Genomic DNA, 20036 nt, shown 5'->3' on the forward strand with positions numbered 1-20036 from the left:
AATGCATGGAGCATCTGGGCCAGTCACTATGGGGTGCTTTTGCCACTCATTCCCTGTCAGGCTCACTTCAGCCTCCAATACAGATAGCTGTTGGGATCCTCCTGTCACTCCAGAAATACAAATGGGTTCTGCCCCATTATATCTTGATGGCATCAAGGTACATTGTGCACCAGTATCCACTAGAGCTTTGTACTCTTGTGGGTCTGACGTGCCAGGCCATCGGATCCACACAGTCCAATAAACTCTGTTATCCCTCTCCTCCACCTGGCTGGAGGCAGGGCCTCTCTAATCCTGGCCACAGTATTCATTATTCATTTCTTTTAAATATGCATGAGAGGTCCCTTCAAGAGGGTCAGAACTAAAGCTATTCCTTCTACGCTCCCTATTGGAGACTGGTGCAACAATTTTCCGGGGAGAACTTCTATTTGCAATGGTTTTTCCACGCAACTCACGTACCCGCGCCTCTAGGGCAGAGGTAGGCTTCCCATCCCACTCCCTCATGTCCTCTCCTTGGTCACGCAAGGTAAACCACAGGGTACCTCGCCGCGTAAACCATCTCTCTTGAGCAGGGAAACGTTTACTCCTAATAGCTGAAATATTGGCCCGTACCGGTGGGGAATGGGACATATCTGCTTTGAATTGCTGGAACTCCTGGGATAGTTTCTCCACAGCCGAGACACAGGCCCTTAGGGAGGAAGACAGGCTTTCCTCGTACTGCCGGAGTCGGCCAGCCAGTTCATCCACTGTTTCTTCCTCTCCATCTTTCCAGGTCATAACTGCCAATGAGTTGGCATATGATGATGGTGCACTTCGAACAAACTTCCGCCACATTTGTCGTGTGCACCTGACTTCATCTGGATCCTTAGGTAACTGATCATTGTCCAGGTCATCATAAATAATCTCCAGCACAGCTAATTCCCTCAGGTACTGGATACCCTTCTCCATGGTAGCCCACTTGCCTGGATGACACATTATATCCTCCTTGAAAGGATACCTCTCCTTCACACCTGACAGGAGTCGCCTCCAGAGGCTGAGGGCTTGTGTCCCTTTTCCAACTGCTTTGTCAATGCTTGCTTCTCTAGAAATGGATCCCAGTTGCCTAGCTTCTCTGCCTTCTAATTCCAAGCTATTGGCCCCATTATCCCAGCACCGCAGCAGCCAGCTGATAATGTGCTCCCCAGGATGACAGCTAAAATCTTTTCGCATGTCTCGCAGCTCGCTCAGGGATAGAAATCTGGTGCTCACTGTCTCCTTTAGGAGTTCTTCCCCTGAGGAAGAGCCTGCCTGCCGAGTTCTTCCTAGGCATGTAGCAAATAAACCTTCCTCTTCTTCCTCCTGCTCCGTCCTAAAAGGGGCTTCTTCTTCCCTCACTAAACGAACTGACTTCCGCTTCCAAGTCTTCTTGGATACAGGGGCAACTGAAACTAGCACAGGTTCACCCTCTGATTCAGCTGCAATGCCTGTTGCTGGGGTTTGAGTCTCTACATTGCAGGTCAGTTTGTTCTCCCTCACACCATGCCACGTATTAGTATCTTGCCTTAGGGTAAATCTCGGGAGGAGATTCCCAAAAAGTGGGTTTGCAGCTCTAGACAAGACTTGGCACACATTCAAAATACATAACAACAACATCATAGTGGCTTGAATATCCCCCAGATCTTTAAAGTTCTCAAAAAGTGGCTTAACTACCCTGGAAGTGAAAGAATTCGGGAAGCTGTCCACATAGGAATACCAATTTATCTCCAAGGCCATTGATGTCACCATGTCATAGATGTATATGGCATAGTATAACAGAAGGATAATTCTCATCATTTTCCCTGAGGTGATAAACACCACCACTGGGAACACATAGTACATATAGGAGCGTCGACAATACAACAACATAACCAACCACTGCAACATCATGACCAATAACTGACAACCAATACAACAAGCACGTATAAACAAATTTGTTTCAAGCAATAAAGAAAGTCAGATCTGTTATTATCTCAACCCTTCGTGCCCCACGTTGGGCGCCAAAATAACTGTCGTAGTTCAGCCCCAACGGGGACCAGACTACGCAGTCTCTCTCTCACTCCCCCCACTCTCCGAGAGAATAGGAGGAGATTTGACAAACAAAAAAAAAACCAAACACGCGGGTTGAGATTAAACAAAAAGTAAATTTAACAGTAATGACAAGAAAACAATAGAGTGATGGAACACAAATACAGTATAATAGCTCACAACAGATCTCTACATCCAGTCTCTTCCAACTAGGAGAGCCTCCCTTCAGCACCCTCCTCACTTATATACTGAGCATGATGTCAGATGGGATGGAATAGCCCTTTGGCTAATTTGGGTAAATTAACTCCAGCTGTTAGCTAATTAGTTAACTATCCCAGCCATAGGGGCTACCAGCTTCAGTTCTCCACCCAGCTCAGGTAAATATTAACTCTATCCTGGCCAGAACCAGGACACCTGTGATCTCTTGAAGTACAGAAATCAAAAGATGACTTACGGTGCACAGATTCCAAAAGAAACCTTTCAAACATTTCTTATTGTGTTGTACCCTTTTTAAAGGGTGGCTGTAGTGTCACATAGAACCAGGTAAGTGCATTAAGCATCCACGATTCAGTATCCTGACTGTATCACAACAATAGCATTTAAAGTTAGCCAATTTCTGGACAGATGTTTCAATCTCAGTATCAAAGGAAAACAGTTTCTTCTTTACTGGAACCACTTTCTATAGCTTAATGATATTATTAACAAAACAAGCTAGGTACTCTGTTTATTTTAGAGTATTGCAGATAACAGAAATGAGACTAACCAGAAGTACGACTTCAAGTCTAAGCCAGAAATGCCTTAGAAACATGAGAATAATAAATGGACAACAAAACCATTGAGACAGATTGCTCAGTTATGTATCTATTAGCTGGATTCGTAAGGATGTGGGGTTGCACACTATGCCGGGAGAGTCACTGCCAACTAGAAACTCAAGTGCGCTGGAATGTTTATCCTATAGCAGCTTAGTCCATAAGCTTTCTTTCCTATTTCCTCTGAAATATAAGGCGTTATTCTTTCTCATTTAGCAGGGGACAAAAGTACTAACTGCTTATTGCCCTATTAAATCAAGATCAGATAGGGACCAGTTAACAGCTGTGTTCTTTTAACAGTTGTGTTCTCATCTCTGAGAATCTGCAGTATGATTCTTATAGTAAGTTAAAGGCTTACTTCATAAGATATCAAAAGGCAAATTCTTCACTGCAAAAGTGAAAGCAATTCATTAGCTCATTTACTTTAACACAGACATGAAGAAGCAAGCTGTCCAGAAACACAATTCTCAAGAAAGCTGGAGGAAAAAAGGCAAAATTAAACACTGCCTTGATCATACTTTTTGTACCTCATTTAATCAAAATAATATTTTTTTTTCTCTCATCTAATCTTTATTGGCCACAGAAAAATCAATTTTCTTAAACTTGCATCACAGCAATTGTATCATTATTAGTAGTGCAATTTAACTTTCATTTCTATTTTAATTTCATTTCTAACAATCCAAATATTCTGACTTATGAGACATCCTGTTTCTGTATTCTTTCAAAGACAGTGAACTGCCTTGAAATAGAGTGTCTCTCTTCTGAATAAGAACATATCTTTTATGTGGGTGTGCATGCTATTCCTACCTAAAGGAGGACTTTATAATTTTTATCACCTTCTGTCCTTTTACTCCAAAACATGTCTCAGAGACTGGGATTCCTGATCTCACACTCACTCACCAGTGTATGAGACACTTCCAATTCTGCATCTCTCACAGTCTCAAATGTTTTTCGGACAAAAAGAAAAGTACTGCCTTGCAAATGTTAGTGCCACACACTGGATTCCCTCAAATTCTGTGTATACTTTTAGAGGAACCAGAAGCCCAGCCTCAACTATGCCTGCTCAGGAGGAAGGACCAGAGCTAAAAGTGACCTCTTCAATTGTGCTAACTCCTTTTGTTGATTCACTTGCAACTAATTGTGGTTAAAATTGAATGCAAGAAGTACAAAGAAGAAATGGTTCTATGCACACAGCAAATTACATCTTATGCAAACTTTGTTAATTTGGACTTACCTTAAGTAATGTTACACCAGTCTTTTCATTTTGAATCTTAGACTCACTAACTAACTTTGTAATGGAGGAAGAACTCATAGGAAGGGGATCCAAGTAGTTTCTTTTGGCTAATTTAGCACCACCATAACATCCACAGGTCTCTGGAGGCATGGAGGGAACTGGATCCTTACAGGAAACTGTAGTCTAGTTGTGTATGCACTTGTCCTAGTTCAGCCCCAACGGGGACCAGACTACGCAGTCTCTCTCTCACTCCCCCAACTCTCCGAGAGAATAGGAGGAGATTTGACAAACAAAAGAAAACCAGGAAAAAAAAAAACCAAACACGTGGGTTGAGATTGAACAAAAAGTAAATTTAACAGTAATGACAGAAGAAAACAAGACAGTGATGGAACACAAATACAGTACAATAGCTCACAACAGATCTCCACATCCAGCCTCTTCCAAGTAGCAGGGGGCCTCCCTTCAGCACCCTCCTCACTTATATACTGAGCATGATGTCAGATGGGATGGAATAGCCCTTTGGCTAATTTGGGTAAATTAACCCCAGCTGTTAGCTAATTAGTTAACTATCCCAGCCATAGGGGCTACCAGCTTCAGTCCTCCACCCAGCTCAGGTAAATATTAACTCTATCCTGGCCAGAACCAGGACAGCACTGTATGCATAGGAGCAAGTAATCAAACATACACTGTAAAACAAGGCAATAAGGAGGTGGAAGACTCTTGATAGGAAAGAGGCTAAAGACTTGAAGCCGAGAATATTAGCCTTAAAAGGTCTATCTATTGTAGCAGCATAAACTTGGCCTATTTCTTGACAAAAGAAAAAGTGGTGAATGTTGCTTTAGAAAGTATTTTAAGTGTGTTCTTTTGTGTGCTTTTCTGTGCTCCTTAGCACCCCTTGGTAGCTATGAACTGAAGTGATCACAGACTTAAATTGGTTGTAATTTCTCAGTGGCTTGTTACTAGAATAACAGTGATATGCCTTATATGGAGATACATTGTTGTTGACAACAGCTCAGTCAACACTCAAATGACCCTCCATCACTGTTTTTGAAAGATTAAGACCTCTTCAGTTACAGGTATATCCACTTCTGCAAACATTGCCTTGAACCAACTTTTGACATTTGTACATTTTACCCTTACTCTTAAAGTAACAATGTCACATATTATGTATACATAATTAACAGACATTTTAAGGTGGATTTTGAATACATTCATAATTAAACATATCTTTGAAAATATCTAATTGGAAATATATACTAGCATTACAGTTTATTAAACACTGAGGTTTGTTACTTGTTTCTGAATTTTAAAATTGCTTCAATATTTCTAAAGAGTTTAAGGGAAACCTGTGATAAGAAAGTTGCTGGCAACATTGTCAATGAATATAAATGCTGCCAATGCTTTAGTAAAACATGTTATTTTTAACTTCTTATTATTTCTTTATATTAGTTTTTAATAATTACTTTTTAAAAGAAAACTAAATGGAAAACTGTCATGCAAAATATGATAACAGTAAACTTTAGACAAGTTCATTTGCATCTTTTTTCAGTCAAAGCAAAAATGAAACTAAACAGTATTAAAGCGATTTTTTTTATGTACTGTTCTGGTTTTGTTGGGTAAGGGGGGGCCTAAGGTGGTAGCTTCTGTAGGACACTGCTAGAAGTTGCTCCCCTTTGTTCAGTGGACTTGGCCGGGCCTAGGGTGGACCCGCTGCTGGCCAAGGCCGAGCCAATTGGTAGCAGAATGTCCCATGATAATGCCTCTGCAATAACGTCTTTAAGAAGGGGAAAAAAGGGAAAAAAAAAAAAAGAAGATGTGAAGCAGCTGAGCGGGGGCAGAGAGGGGGAGGTGCAAGCCTTGTGGGCCTTGCAGGCCTCACCCTCTGGCCTCTTGCCAGGCGGCCGACTGGGCCCAACTCGGCTGCAAGAAGTGGAGAGGAAATGAGAAGTGAATAAGATGTAAAAAGGATCCTGAGAGACATCTGCCAGCCTGTTGTGAGGAACGGCTGCAGACGCCAAGGTCAGTTCAGAAGGAGGGGGAGCAGCAATGCGGCTCCTGGCCAAGATTCCCCTGCAGCCCGTGGTGAAGACCATGGTGGAGTAGGCTGTCCCAATGCAGCCCATGGAGGGGCAGAGATTCACCTGCAGCCTGTGGAGGACCCCACGCCAGAGCAGGTGGAGGCCCGAAGGAGGCTGTGGCCCGTGGAGGGCCCGCTGGGACAGCCGTTCTGGATAGACTGTACTCTGTGGAAGAGATGACCCACGCCAGAGCAGTTTTTGAAGGACTGTAGGCCGTGGGAGGGACCCCACGAAGGAGCAGGGGAGGAAGCTGAGGAGTTCTTCCTCTGACCATGAAGCAGCAGTGTAAAACATCGTGTGATGAACTGACCACAACCCCCATTCCCTCTTCCCCCCCTGTGCCGCTCGGGAGGGGAAGGTAGTAGAGATAATGTTAAGCTCGGGAAGAGGGAGGGGTGGGGGGAGGTTATCTTGTTCCCTATCTCATTCTCCTGCTAGTTTTAGAAATAAATGAATAGTTTTCCCCAAATTGAGTCTGTTTTGCCCGTAATGGTAACTTTAAGGATTTCTCCCTGTCCTTATCTCAAACCTTGAGTCATTTTTCTTATATCATCTCCCCCTACTCTCTCAGAGGGTGGGGGGAGTGAGAGAGAGAGAGACTGCGTAGTCTGGTCCCGACTGGGGCTGAACTACGACATGTACAAACATGCTAAACACAAATGCTGAGAATACAGCATACTGAAACAAGTAAAATTTCTGTAGTCTTCAAATTATCTGTTAGGAAAATATATGAACAACAAATAAGTGAATGATAAATAAGTGCCAGCTTCAATAGTGCAACGTTTTATTAATGACAGAAACACCTGGTTTTAACACTGCTCATATTACAAAAAATGCAGTGATAGAAATAATGGTGGCAAAGGGGGATTTGATACTGAATATAAAAAATAGCAAAAGCACTTCCCAGTGGTCTTCTAAATGGATCAACAAAAAGCTTATTAGTGGAAAAATTAAAAAATAACTAATTTTAGTTATTTAAACTGGCCAATCAAAGACCAGAAGAAAAACTTGTGTAAAATAGTGCAATACAGTTTACACAACGTTATCTTATGAATATTACTGTTTTCTCATGTCAACTGATATAAATGTAAACACAAATATACTGATACATTTAGCAACTTGCATGTGTGTGCATTTGTTTTTATTCAGTTCAACTGCACAGCAAATAAATGTTTAGTACTAAAAGGTGCACTTTTAAAACCAGCTTTATTTGTGGCTTGCTTACATACCTGTAGACTAATTTATGCTCCCTTTTTTTTTTTTTCCAATTAGACCTACAATGGTAGTGTTCCTAAAAACACATTTATATGGAATGTCTATGTTTCTTATTTAAGAATTTAATAATCTAAAATGTAATATAGTACAATGGTGTCTATCCTACTATTAGGCTTTACACAGATTTTTCACGTTCTGCTTTCCATACATATATTTCAGGACGTACATCAAACTTGAAGGCAATATAAACTATGTCTGTGATGGGAGAAAAGATGTGGGACATATTAAAATATACTAGTGATTTTGAAACAGTAGTTTATGTCTTTTTTTTTTTAAGAAAAAAAATTTTAATTCTCCTGAAGTTTTGCATACAAAGAATAAGTGAAATACAATCTTATATCCTTAAAATTTAATACCAGAAATTGGTACAAGATAAAAATCTATGATGTGGTTGACTTGTTTTTAAACAGGAACCTGAGTAAGGGCAGGAAATATAGCATTATGACTAAAAGAATAAAATTCCTTAATAATTTAAGTAGCTGAACAGGTTTTTAATGTTTACCACAAAATAGCAAGGCAACAGTTTGTAACAGCCTTGTACTTAATGAATTATCATGAACACCCACAGCAAACCTGAATACTTTCTGCAAAAATAAAACATCAGATTATGCACAATAATAAAAAGCATCAGAAATAGATGCACCTGGATTTTTCTTCTTTTTTTAAACCACAATTATCAGAATTCAGCATTTATGTCACAGTCCTTGAACAGTTGCTCTGAGATGACTACATTAAGCATGCTACTGCACTAAGTAGACACCCCGCAAGAGGCTTGCACTGCAACAGTAACATAGTTTTCATATAGGCACAGTCGTCTTCTCATTCATGTTCAACAGGAAATAAACAACTCAAGACAATACTAGGATTCATCCCACATTTCCTTGTTAGCAAAAGTTCTTGCCACTTTGGTAATGAAGTCACTGAATGTTTTTAAAAATTGCAGGTACCTTAAGGAAAATGAGTTCCATATTCAGCAAGGCAGCATTATATCTGGATATTTCATACCAACTAAGGCATAAAGAACTTTGCATCGGGGTATACAATACTCAATCTCTGAATAAAGTTTCATATTCTGTGTGGCAAAAGTGCATAGGAGTGGGATTCCACTAGAGTACAAAGAATCCTCTCACAGTATTGAGGCCTTTCAGTTTTATGTGAATTGTGTCAAGCTGAAGTCAGCACAGTGAAAACAGATAGGCTGTCATCATACTGGACACCACTGAAGTTTTCTTAGCATGTCTTGTCTTCTCCTAGTTGTCGCTCATCTTCTTCATCAGCTTCCTCAATAACCTGAATTTCATCTGCTTGAGGTAAAGATGAGATCTCAGCCAGCAGTTTAGCTCCTTCAGCTTTATTTTTTTCTTCCTCTTCAATCACTGTCTTCCATATTTTGTGATTTTCACTGAGATGGTGTATTAGCTGGCAAAATATTCGTCTACCTTTTTTTCTTTGAGCTTCTGTAAAATTGTAAGCATATTTGATTGTTTGACATTCAAAGTAATTATATTTTACACATACAAAACCAAAGGCACATTGTAAGAGAGATGTACACTTGAGAAAAAATCATGGATGATTATTCTGAATATTTAAAGAGAGACATGGAAAAGGATAACAATGAATTTGTTTCAAATGGCAAGTCTCCTCGTATTAACCAAAATTGTATTAAAAGAGTAAAATTTATGAAGCAGCATAAATCTACAATATTTGTACTACACAATTTCAACTATCATTGCTGTGTCTGAATCTTTTCATTCCGAACCATATGTGTCAAATGAAATACAGAAACTTACTTAAAATGAGATCATCTTCCATTTCTTCATAATCACTCTCTAACTGTGCTCCATCATCATCTTCAGTACTTTCTGCATCTTCCTCCTCTTCATCAACCCACTGCCCTGGAAGCAGCCCAGCTGCATTATAGGAATTACAAAGGGGGCCAACTATGTGAGTGATGAAAGATTCTTGCAGTTTTGCAAGCTGTGGAGAAGAACGATCCATGAAGGGGCTTATAGGTAATCCAAGACTTGCTTCTTCATCACCCTGAAAAAGAAATTAAAAAAAAAAAAAATTCAAAACTTCTCTCAAAATTAACTTTAGTTTTTTATTCTAAAGATTACTTTTAAGGAACGAAGTCAACTTCACATGGATCGTATCTATTTACTAGAGGCAATAATAGTATAGACTAAGTGAATGAAAACGTAATTAGGCCAATTTAAAATAAAGACACATTATGGCTTGGACTTGCATAACCCACAATCCTCCCTTCAGCTTTGCTGTGTGATACCCTTGTGCATGCATGGAAACCTAATTCTACTGGAGTTCCTATTCCTCTGCCTTTACAGGTTGGCTCCAGGGTAGGCAGAGATCAGACTTAAATTGCTAAGCTGATGACCAGACAAAATGGGAAAGAAATCAGCTACAGTAAGGCATTCTGATAAACAGTTTCCCCCAAAAGTCATAGAATGTGAAATGAATTATAACTTCCAGAATAAAGTGGTTTGAGTTTTTTCCCCATTTTATAAATTGGAGAAGAAAAAAATAGAAAAGTTGCTTATACAGAACTCTGAGTTATAATCACTTATCTCAGCACTTTTGTGCATCTGATTGTTTTATGAAAAAGTTTTTCCTAAAGGAGCAATTTAGAATACTAATACAGTAACTGTAAGCACTTCAGATTATTACCACTATTGTTTAAATCTCCCAAGTGATTTTGCTGTTTACTTTTGTCTTCCTAGTTTGAAAAATATTTTTCAGTCCTTGGTTGTTGCCTCATAAATAGTTAACCTCTCAGAAAGCTGACTACGGAAAAATAACGGCATAGATCTGTAGGATATATTGGGTGGCTTAAAGAAGTTGTAACTGTAAAAATAGGCAAGTTTTCAGACTTTTTTCCAGTTGATCTTGATGGGATTATTTATCAAAGTTCCACTGTAAAAATCTTATTTACATGTTAGTACTGTTAGTAATGTGTATTTTTAATATTTAATTTTGAAAGTTTTGAAATATCTTCTCTCTTTGTACTAAGAGTTAGCTGAAAATACATTTCCAATCTTGTGGATTCTATGCATGTTCTTTGACCTGGAAACATTCCAGTCAACTTAACTTTCCAAAGTGGAAGAAGTTATTTTGGTTTATCAGCATCATTCTAAGAAAAAAAGACAAAAAAAAAACCAAACTAATATCTGGCAAATGGACAACATTGGCAGGGAACTTGTTTTCAAGCTGCTAACACAATTGATATGAAGTAAAAGATTACGTTAGTATGCTACCTATAAAAACAGATTTTCAGTATTCAGAAAGAGAAGATGGAAATACATTACCTGAAGATTTAACACAAGGCATAAGGTCTAATTTAGTTATACATTTGGTAATGTAAAGAATTGATCATATGCCTGTCATTAAAAAAGAATAAATTACTTTCCACACCCACCTGTTCATAAAATTCATTAACAATGCCTTCTGTCCATTTCAGATGCAGCTCTCTAACTTTTGCTGGGCCATTAATATCTGCCAGTTTGATGCATATTTGACAGGCCAGTAGGCGATCATTTTCATTGCTCCATTCTAAACCACGACTGTTGATATCATTGACCTGGGTTGAGCAAATACATTTTTAAAAATTCAGAACTATTCATCAATGTCATTTTTCAGGCTTTGCACAACAGACACTTGTATTTATTTTTCTACATTTTTTTTTGTCTTATGTAGTAAAAAAATCAATATTTCAGAAGATGGAAATGTAAGATATGATCGAGGTCTCCTGTGGGTCCCTATGTCACACCTGCTAGGCTTAATAGGGAATCTACAAAACGATCTACAAATAATTTGTACAAAGGAAATACTCTATTTGCAGTTTTTTATTAACTTAAATTTAAATAACATAAAACTTTAAATGCAAGTTATTAATACTAACAACTACTGAGTAGCAACATTAACATCAGTGCATCATGACCAGCTCAGTGTAGACACTAAAATGCAACAAACCTTGGCATTAAATTCTGCAAGGAAATCAAAATGCTTCTTGAGATCTGTGGCAAGGATTGCTTCAATCACTAAGAAACGAAAACGCTTGAATTCTACATGATCAAGATTTGATAAAAAGTTGTACTCTGGTCGTGATAAGAAAAGACTCCAGGCAGAAGCAGCATGGTGATTTTCTAAGACTGATCTGTCATTGTAGAGAACAGCCTACAAAAAAAAAAAAAAAAAAAAAAAAAAAAAAAAAAAGAGAGAGAGTGAGAATCATAAATGACAGAGTAAAGATTTCAATTTGTAATAAATATTCTGAAGCTTAAGGGTTAGTCAGTCTTAATTTAAAACAAAACATAACAAAACAAAAAACAAACAGCTACTGGGAATGTAGGATGTTTTGCCTTCTAGTTTTGAGGGTTAAAGTATAATAAAAATGGCAGATGAGGGAAAAAAAAAAAAACCAAAACAATTGGCAAAGTTTTTCCTTTCCTTAAAAGTCCTTAATGTTGTCTTAGTGACACCTACATTCACACTGTAAGCACACATACACAAACCACTTAAAAAGTAAACTTTGCACTCCTGACAGTATGTGTGGAGCACACATATTGACATTAGAAGAAAAAACAAACAAAAAAGCCCAAACAACAAAAAAAAAAAACCAGATCTAAGTATACGCTTTTAATTCCTTTTAATTCCCGTGTTGTTTTAAAAAAATGCCATGAAAATAACTCCAAAGTATATAAGAACTGTGGTTAATGCAATATGGTGTGCAGTATCACTAGTTTTCAATGATGTGATACATTTAATGCTGATGAATAAATTTTAACTACAAATCAGTTAATTAAAATATGAAACAGTAGTAGATTTTACGCACAACTTCTGTGTTTATACAAAACATCCTAGAAAATAATTAATTTAATATAGATTAAATATGACCTGAAAAAAAATATTTGGAAAACTGCAAAAGTAATTTTTATGTTTTGAGGAAAGGAAGATATTATTAATGAAATGAATGCATTTAGTTTTGAAAATTGGACATGAATATCTGTATTTTTTATTCTTTCTTGTATACTGTTTTCAGCAGAAATACATAACTGCCTACATCCTAAACTTTTTTTTTTGTAATAAGGAATTGTTGAAAACAGAGTGGAAAGTTCACTTTCAAAGTCTCCATCTTCAGACAAGTTGTATTGGTTTCTGATATACTGTTATTATTCTTGTTGTTGACGTTCTTATTATTTAAGTTTCTTATCTCAAATTTATTAAGAGAGACCTAAATAGCCACCATAAATATTCTTCCTCAGACAATATTCCACTCTTCAGATAAAAACATTTCACCATGCAGTTTAGGCATCTTTCCTTCAGTGCTTTTCCTCTCAGTTCTTCCCTGCCCCACCTTTTTTCCCTATCTGCTTTTTTGTTCAGCTGTACTCTCCGTTACCTCTTTTGTCTTAGCTTTTTAGTCCCTGAAGAGCATAGCATCTCCTTTCTTTCTACTCTCTGTTCTAAGAACAAAGTTGAATACGGGAGATAAAAACAAAGATGCCTTGCTGATTTCTTCTTATTTTACTCACTCTCCCTTCAAGATAATGGGTATTTACCATAAAGGACTAATTGGGAGTCCTCCATGGATTAGCTGCTTAGATAGTCCTAGGGCCATCTCTCTATGAAATAATCTTTTACTCTAACCTGTACTGATTTATGTTGTTATTGTCAATGTTGTAAATTGAAAATTATTTTTACACACATACAAAACACATTGGAATTTGTCAGGGAAAAGAAGTATTACACAAGTTAAGGACAAATTAATTTCCCCATTTATTAAATTGAGCAAATGATCCTAAACAGGCTACAGTAGTGATACAGAAGAGAAGAATTTTCATTATTCTGACTTCAGATAAAGACAAATAATTTTCTGGGTAAAGAATTTTTTACCTGAGGTGCATTTGTAGCCACCAAAAAAGCATTTGTACGACCAGGATGATCATAATCGTGCATGGCAGCTGCTACATATAAAGCCATCAATTCCAAAGCAGGAATGTTTGATGCTAGACAACCATAACTGTCATCAGCAATAGAACAACTTTTTGAAGAAATATAACTGACTTGAACAGGCGCAATACCACTGGTTTCCTCTAAGAAAAATGGAAAATACAAAAATAAAATATTTTAGAACAGTATTTCATTCATGTTTTTAATACATTTTAAATGACACAGCCAGATCCTACTGCAAACATAATCTTAATATAGCTATCCTTGTAACTGGAGCTGAATAATTGGCAAAGAAAAATTTCTACTCTAAGAAAAAAAAAGCTATACAATTTTTTTTATAGATAAACCAGCAATTGTAAAGAAAAGCTGAAATGCCAGTAAGTCATAAATTTGTCACGGCCACATGGGTTGTCCAAAAAGGTAGATGCAGTCTTATAAATACATTAAAAGCTTCAGCTGTTTCATGACATTACACAAGGAGGGCAAAATCCTACAGGACATTGTGGAGCCTGTAGAAGTGTCCCAAAACTGGAAAGGGGAATGTTCCTGTTCTAAAAACATTTCTTTACCTAGTACTACATACAGATATACTTCAGGATACATTTTTTCAGAAGAGATTTCCCATTACAATGCTGAGGGATAACTATAATTCACACAAATATAGTACGCTTTCAGAAGGATCCGTAAACACTCATAATCGGGAAAAAAACTGCTATGCAATTTTAGAAGAAATGTAGACTTTACACTTTTGGCAATGTATATGGGGCACATATCCACACTTACTGCCCTCATTGGAAGAGGAGAGGAAAGAAAAGATTTGCCTTAGTCCTTGAAACTGTATGGTGCCTTACAGGCATAAACCAGAGGAGGACACTCTACTTGCAGCTACAGTTCACTCGTGCTGCAGAAAGCTGGTTCAGAGGAATGTTTCAGCAAGCACAGAAGGCAATTTCATGGAACAAGGGACACTGGCCATCTGGTCTATGTCTCTTGATTGCAATTGGGTTTTCATTTAGATTAGATAGCAATCACAACAATCTAAGCTTTTCATTATTAAAATGCATTTGTAGGTATTTGTTCCATGGGAGGGAATGAAGAGAAGGAGAAAAAATAGCAAAAATGTACATCTCCAAGTCCAAACCACAGATCTTGGAAAATCCACAATGGATGACAATGGTTACAGATTACTGTTAAGATCTCTGTGACTTCTTTGTCTTCCTCTTACTGTCATGCTCCTGAAGACCTCCCACTAGAATTTCATTCCTTTCTTAAAATGACAGCACTAAAAGAGCATCCAACCTCAATAAAGGCGTGAAAGGATCAATCGGCACCTCCCTTAGTATTTCTGTAATTTGCTCATTTCTTGCAAACCTATAAGAAAAGCTCAGTGGACACTGGAAACTACTGCAAAAGGAACTAAACCTATTTAGTTAGAAATATTAGCTTGATAAGGAGATTCACAGTTTTATTCTCCTTTTTGCCCTGGATGAAGTCACTACTTTAAAAAACAAACAAACTGTTGTGGTTTTGTTTAGTGAGGGGGGACCTAAGGTGGTAGCTTCTGTAGGAAACTGCTAGAAGTCGCTCCCCTTTGTTCAGTGGACTCGGCCGGGCCTAGGGCAGACCCGCTGCTGGCCAAGGCCAAGCCAACTGGTAGCAGAATGTTCCGTGATAACGCCTCTGCAATAACACATTTAAGAAGGGGAAAACAGAAAAAAAAAAAAGAGATGTGAAGAAGCTGAGCGGGGGGCAGAGAGGGGGAGGCGCGAGCCTCATGGGCCTTGCAGGCCTCACCCTCCGGACTCTCGCCAGGCAGCCGACTGGGCCCAACTCGGCCCAGCCTGGCTGCAAGAAGTGGAGAGGAGATGGATGATGTGAAGAGATTCTGAGAGGCATCTGCCAGCCTGTTGTGAAGAACTTTTCGTGTGAGAGAAATGGCTGCAGACGCCAAGGTCGGTTCAGAAGGAGGGGGAGGAGTAATGTGGCTCCTGGCCAAGATTCCCCTGCAGCCTCTGGTGATGACCATGGTGGAGCAGGCTGTGCCCCTGCAGCCCACGGAGGCCCACGGAGGAGCAGAGATCCACCTGCAGCCAGGGGAGGACCCCACACCGGGGGAAGTGGAGGCCTGAAGGTGGCTGTGGCCTGTGGAGGGCCTGCTGGAGCAGCCGTTCTGGAGGGACTGCACCCCGTGGAAAAATTACCCACGTCGGAGCAGTTTTTGAAGGACTGTAGGCCGTGGGAGGGACCCCACGAAGGAACAGGGGAGGAATGTGAGGAGTTCTTCCAACGATGATGAAGCAGTGGCATAAAACAACATGTGATGAACTGACTGCGACCCCCATTCCCTCTTCCCCCCTGTACCGCTCCGGGCAGGAAGTTGGTAGAGATAATGTTAAGCCTGGCAATAGGGGAGGGGTGGGGGGAGGTTATCTTGTTCCCTATCTCATTATCCTGCTTTGGTTTTAGAAATAAATGAATAGTTTTCCCCAAGTCAAGTCTGTTTTGCCCGTGACGGTAACTTTAAGGATTTCTCCCTGTCCCTATCTCAAACCTTGAGCCTTTTTTTCTTACATTATCTCTCCCTATTCTCTTGGAGGGTGGGAGGAGTGAGGGAGAGACTGTGTAGGCTGGTCCCGATTGGGGCTAAACTACAACATGGGCTAACATTGTGATATTTCTACTGTCTTATACTAAAATACAAAAAAAAAAAAAAGAGTGATCAGAATAATAAGATATTTTCTTCCAAAGTAATTTGTTTTACCTATTGTAGTTTCACCAAAACATTCTTACAGAAAAAAAAAACACAATCAAAAACCAAAACCTATGTGAATACATACCCATATCACTTTCCATTATATGCTCATTATGAATTTGCTGAAATCCAGGAATGGGCCTTGTTGTCAGATACCATACTGCATGAAGAACATCTGTGGCATGTATGCGATTGTGATCTGAAAATTATCAAAATATAATAAAAAATATTATCTGAAATATTATCAAAAGAAACAAAAAGAAAGTAATGCACCAAATTTACTGTGAGATTTTTATTAAATATAAAGGCAGAATGGAATTTAAATTGTTAGTAGAGGCTATATCACTGAACATTTTAAAGAAACAAGTTAGAGAAACATCAAACATCCTCTAAGCATATTTCATCCTACCTGAGAGTCAGGAAAGGATTAAGTAGCCTTTTAAGTTAGTGATGGTGAGCCACTAGTGTTGCTTCCAAACTCATACCTACAAATATTGGGGTTCGTGCATACATCTGTGACAGATGGTGGGGTGGTGGGTGTGTTTTTTGTTTTGTTTCCTAATAAATTTGGCTGCCCTGAACAGCAAGATGAATAATTACTGTCAAAATTCTGTATTTTCTTATTATTCTATTGTGGGCCTAAATCAAAGTACTTTTAATTCAACAAATGTTCGCCCATTGACTTCAGTATGTTTGATTCAACTACTTGTTCAAATTCTTTAAGATTATATTCAATCTACACATTAACAAATTCAGTTTTGAAGTCCACCAATTTTGTGCTGCAATTCATTAAATCAGTTTTAAATTCTGACAAATGTATTAATTAGAAATATACTAAGTTCAGACATTGTCTACTTCTGTATTAAACATTAAACTAATACATACTAAAGAAGATACACTAATATAAAAGAAAAACATATGTAATTGGATAGTACTTACAGGGAATATCTCGGTACCCATTTTCAAGTGCGTGGAAGTAATTCATGAATTCTTGAGTTGGGATTTTGAAAATTTCAAACAAACCAGTGTCTTGAAACAAGGTATAAGTTACCTAAATACATATTAAAATTAATTTTAGTCTGAAAAATATACTTAAGCGTATTCTGCTTTTTAAACTTGAAAAATATTCCTGTTCTTAAAATTTTGTTTGTTGACAGATGGAAATTACTGAAATTCCATTAAAGATTACCTGAAAGCTATTGTCATAGAGATACATTTAATGATTTTTTAGCACAAAAATGTGGATTTTTATCATCCTTTCAAATACAGAATAATAAAACCTTTTCTTCATTTACTGATAAATTACATGCACAATTGATTATTTTTAATAATATTCTCCAAAATGTTCTTAATTCTGTTAGAGAACCAATGCTTTATTCCATTAGTGACCTAAAAGAAGAAATCTGTATTCTTATTATTCAAAAATTCAAATTACTTAACTACAGTAACAGAGTCATTAATATAAAAAACCCAACACTATATTTTTGAGACTTTGGCAAAGAAATACTATTTCTTTTATTAATTATTACTTATCTTGGGTATTTTTAACAAAGCTAGCTGGTAAATGAAAAAAAAAAATTCAAAAATGTACTCAGAACACACAGACATTTATATACTGTGCAAATATGTTATGGTTTACAAGTAGAACTTAGTGACTACAAAGACCTAACCTCCCCAAGACTACAAATATTAAGAAAGCTTTTCAAAACAAGTCACTGCTACACATTTTTGTCACTTCTATCCCAGACACTTGAGAGAAAGAGTAAGCTCCGAAGTGTGGGAGGTGCTCAAAGGAACAGGAGAGCAAAATGAGGGGACATCCCTCCTTCCACCTGTCCTAACTATTCCCCTTACACACGCCCAATCTGAGAACATTACAACTGATGATGGTAAAATACAGTTTTTAATTGGCTCTTAAGTGAGATATGTATCAGATGTGTACAGCACAACAGACACAAGGACTTGTATGGGAGGAGAAGGACAAGTAGTACACGTACATAGAATAGCAGGAAGAACTGATACAGAAATTCTGTTAGAATTTAGTAGAAACCTGCACACTTAAGTATTTACAGGTTTTCAAAGATCTCCTAAATTGCATACAAATGAAGTGCAAGCTAATCTGGATCACAGTAAAGGCACCACTCAAGAGCGGATTGTGGCATTCTAATCTGTACATTAACAGTTGTCACTAACTGAGGTGATAAAAGACCTGAAAACATTCGATCAAACAAGACTAACTGAAGATTTAAAACAATACACAGAATATTATGTATTATGAAAGAAAAGACAGTGTCTAATGACAAAAGTTAAATTATGCCCATTGTTTTTTTTCCTGTCTTCAGCACAGGTGCAGGCCTATGGTTACAACTGCACCTGAGTGCTTCTAACCTCTTTCCTTCCCTCCAGCTGCTTGCTCCTAGCACTACCCCTGAACAAGAGTAACATGCACTCTACTCCAGGATAGGAAACTATAATACTGGCAATAAAAATAGCTAATGCTATGGCTCCATGATTTCTAAATCCAGTATAAAGAAAGAAACAGAAGCTTCCAGATGACATCGATGAATGGGAGAGGCTGGGGAAGAGCAAACAGGATCATACTTTTGCACCTGCCATAAGACTGGCCTCAGCACAACATGAAACTGCACAAAAGAGCTTAGTAATAAAACAGAAAGAGATAAAAGGGATACTACATGCAGAAAGCAGCATGGAAAAAAAATCCCATTGTTTGTAGGATCAAGAGGCAAAAGACTGCCTAAAAGATCACTTCTCTTCCCCCACAGGTGTAGTTCTGGCAGAAATATTTTACTGAAATAAAGAAAAAAGAAATGGTTGACAAACAAGATAGCAATTCTGAAAGCAGGAGACAATTTTTAATAGGAAATGGCATATTACTACAAAGCCTAGTAGGTGTGAATCTAAACTATTTTTACATTGAGAATAAAATTCAGAAAATTTGAAGCAAGTTGTCTATAGATAAATCACTTTCTATGCTTTATAATGAAATGGAATACATGGGAAATGATATTTCCATTTTTCAAGTCAGCGTTCATATATTTGTTGAGTGCAAAACTTCTTCATGGTTTAAATAAAATATATACGCACAACAGCTTTACACACCCTCTCATATAATGAAAGACAACAAACCTGGCTAAGGATCCTTCCAGACTGGTCTCCCATTTCTTGTACAAGGTCAAAAATTTGGAAATTCCAATTGTTCATCTTCTCCATTAGTGAATCATGGTCTAATAACACTGTTTCTAATACAGGATTCTGTTCCACCTGCATGAGAGTAAGATACTTTATAATCTCTAAAATAAGAATGAAAACTAATTTGTCAGTTGTATTGGTAAAAAAAAAAAGCCATGAAAACGATAAATCATTATTGAACTTATTGAATAGCACTGTAACTACAGCTATGAGAAAATCATAAATCAATAGGACAAATAGCACAGTTAATGGCTTGACCTTTCATATTTTGGGGCAGTAGATTCCAGGGCTTTCTGAGATGGTGCTAAATTTTCATTCTTATTTCTTTTTAAACAAGATGAGTTATTAAAACAAAGCAAAAATATGCATAGGCTAACAAAACATTTCCTGAGCTTTGAAAGTTCATTAATTGAACTAGCGTTAAAAAAAATTGATGTTTAAACACAAAACGTTAGTAAAGCTTAAACCATTTGTCTCCCTGCACTTCCAATATACTGCACTGTATGAACACTCACTTGCAAGTCTCATTGAAACTCCTACATCTATCAAACTCCAAGAGAAAATAGTAGTCAATGTTTAAGCATGCTATCAACATTAAATCTACACAAATTAATTTTGATCAACAAAAAATTAATACTAATCACGATCTTGTCATTTGCTAGTGAAATTTATGC

The 20036-nt window shown here is 37.7% G+C and overlaps 1 protein-coding gene across 1 annotated transcript in view; it reads right to left on the reverse strand.

Moving 5' to 3' along the window:
* Nucleotides 1-6921: 6921 nt before the first annotated feature.
* The window catches only part of PDE3B (phosphodiesterase 3B), an 87021-nt gene continuing 73906 nt past the window's right edge, over nt 6922-20036 (reverse strand). The window contains exons 9-16 of the mRNA XM_086749705.1: nt 19300-19434; nt 17092-17203; nt 16238-16351; nt 13344-13543; nt 11421-11624; nt 10867-11028; nt 9227-9476; nt 6922-8893 (exon numbers count right to left, since the gene is read on the reverse strand). Coding sequence (XP_086605831.1) covers nt 8667-8893; nt 9227-9476; nt 10867-11028; nt 11421-11624; nt 13344-13543; nt 16238-16351; nt 17092-17203; nt 19300-19434 — 1404 coding nt within the window. The 3' untranslated portion in view covers nt 6922-8666. The remainder of the gene's footprint in view (nt 8894-9226; nt 9477-10866; nt 11029-11420; nt 11625-13343; nt 13544-16237; nt 16352-17091; nt 17204-19299; nt 19435-20036) is intronic.

This window comes from Chlamydotis macqueenii, chromosome 5, assembly GCF_036417535.1.
Source record: "Chlamydotis macqueenii isolate bChlMac1 chromosome 5, bChlMac1.mat, whole genome shotgun sequence".
NCBI lineage: Eukaryota > Metazoa > Chordata > Aves > Otidiformes > Otididae > Chlamydotis > Chlamydotis macqueenii.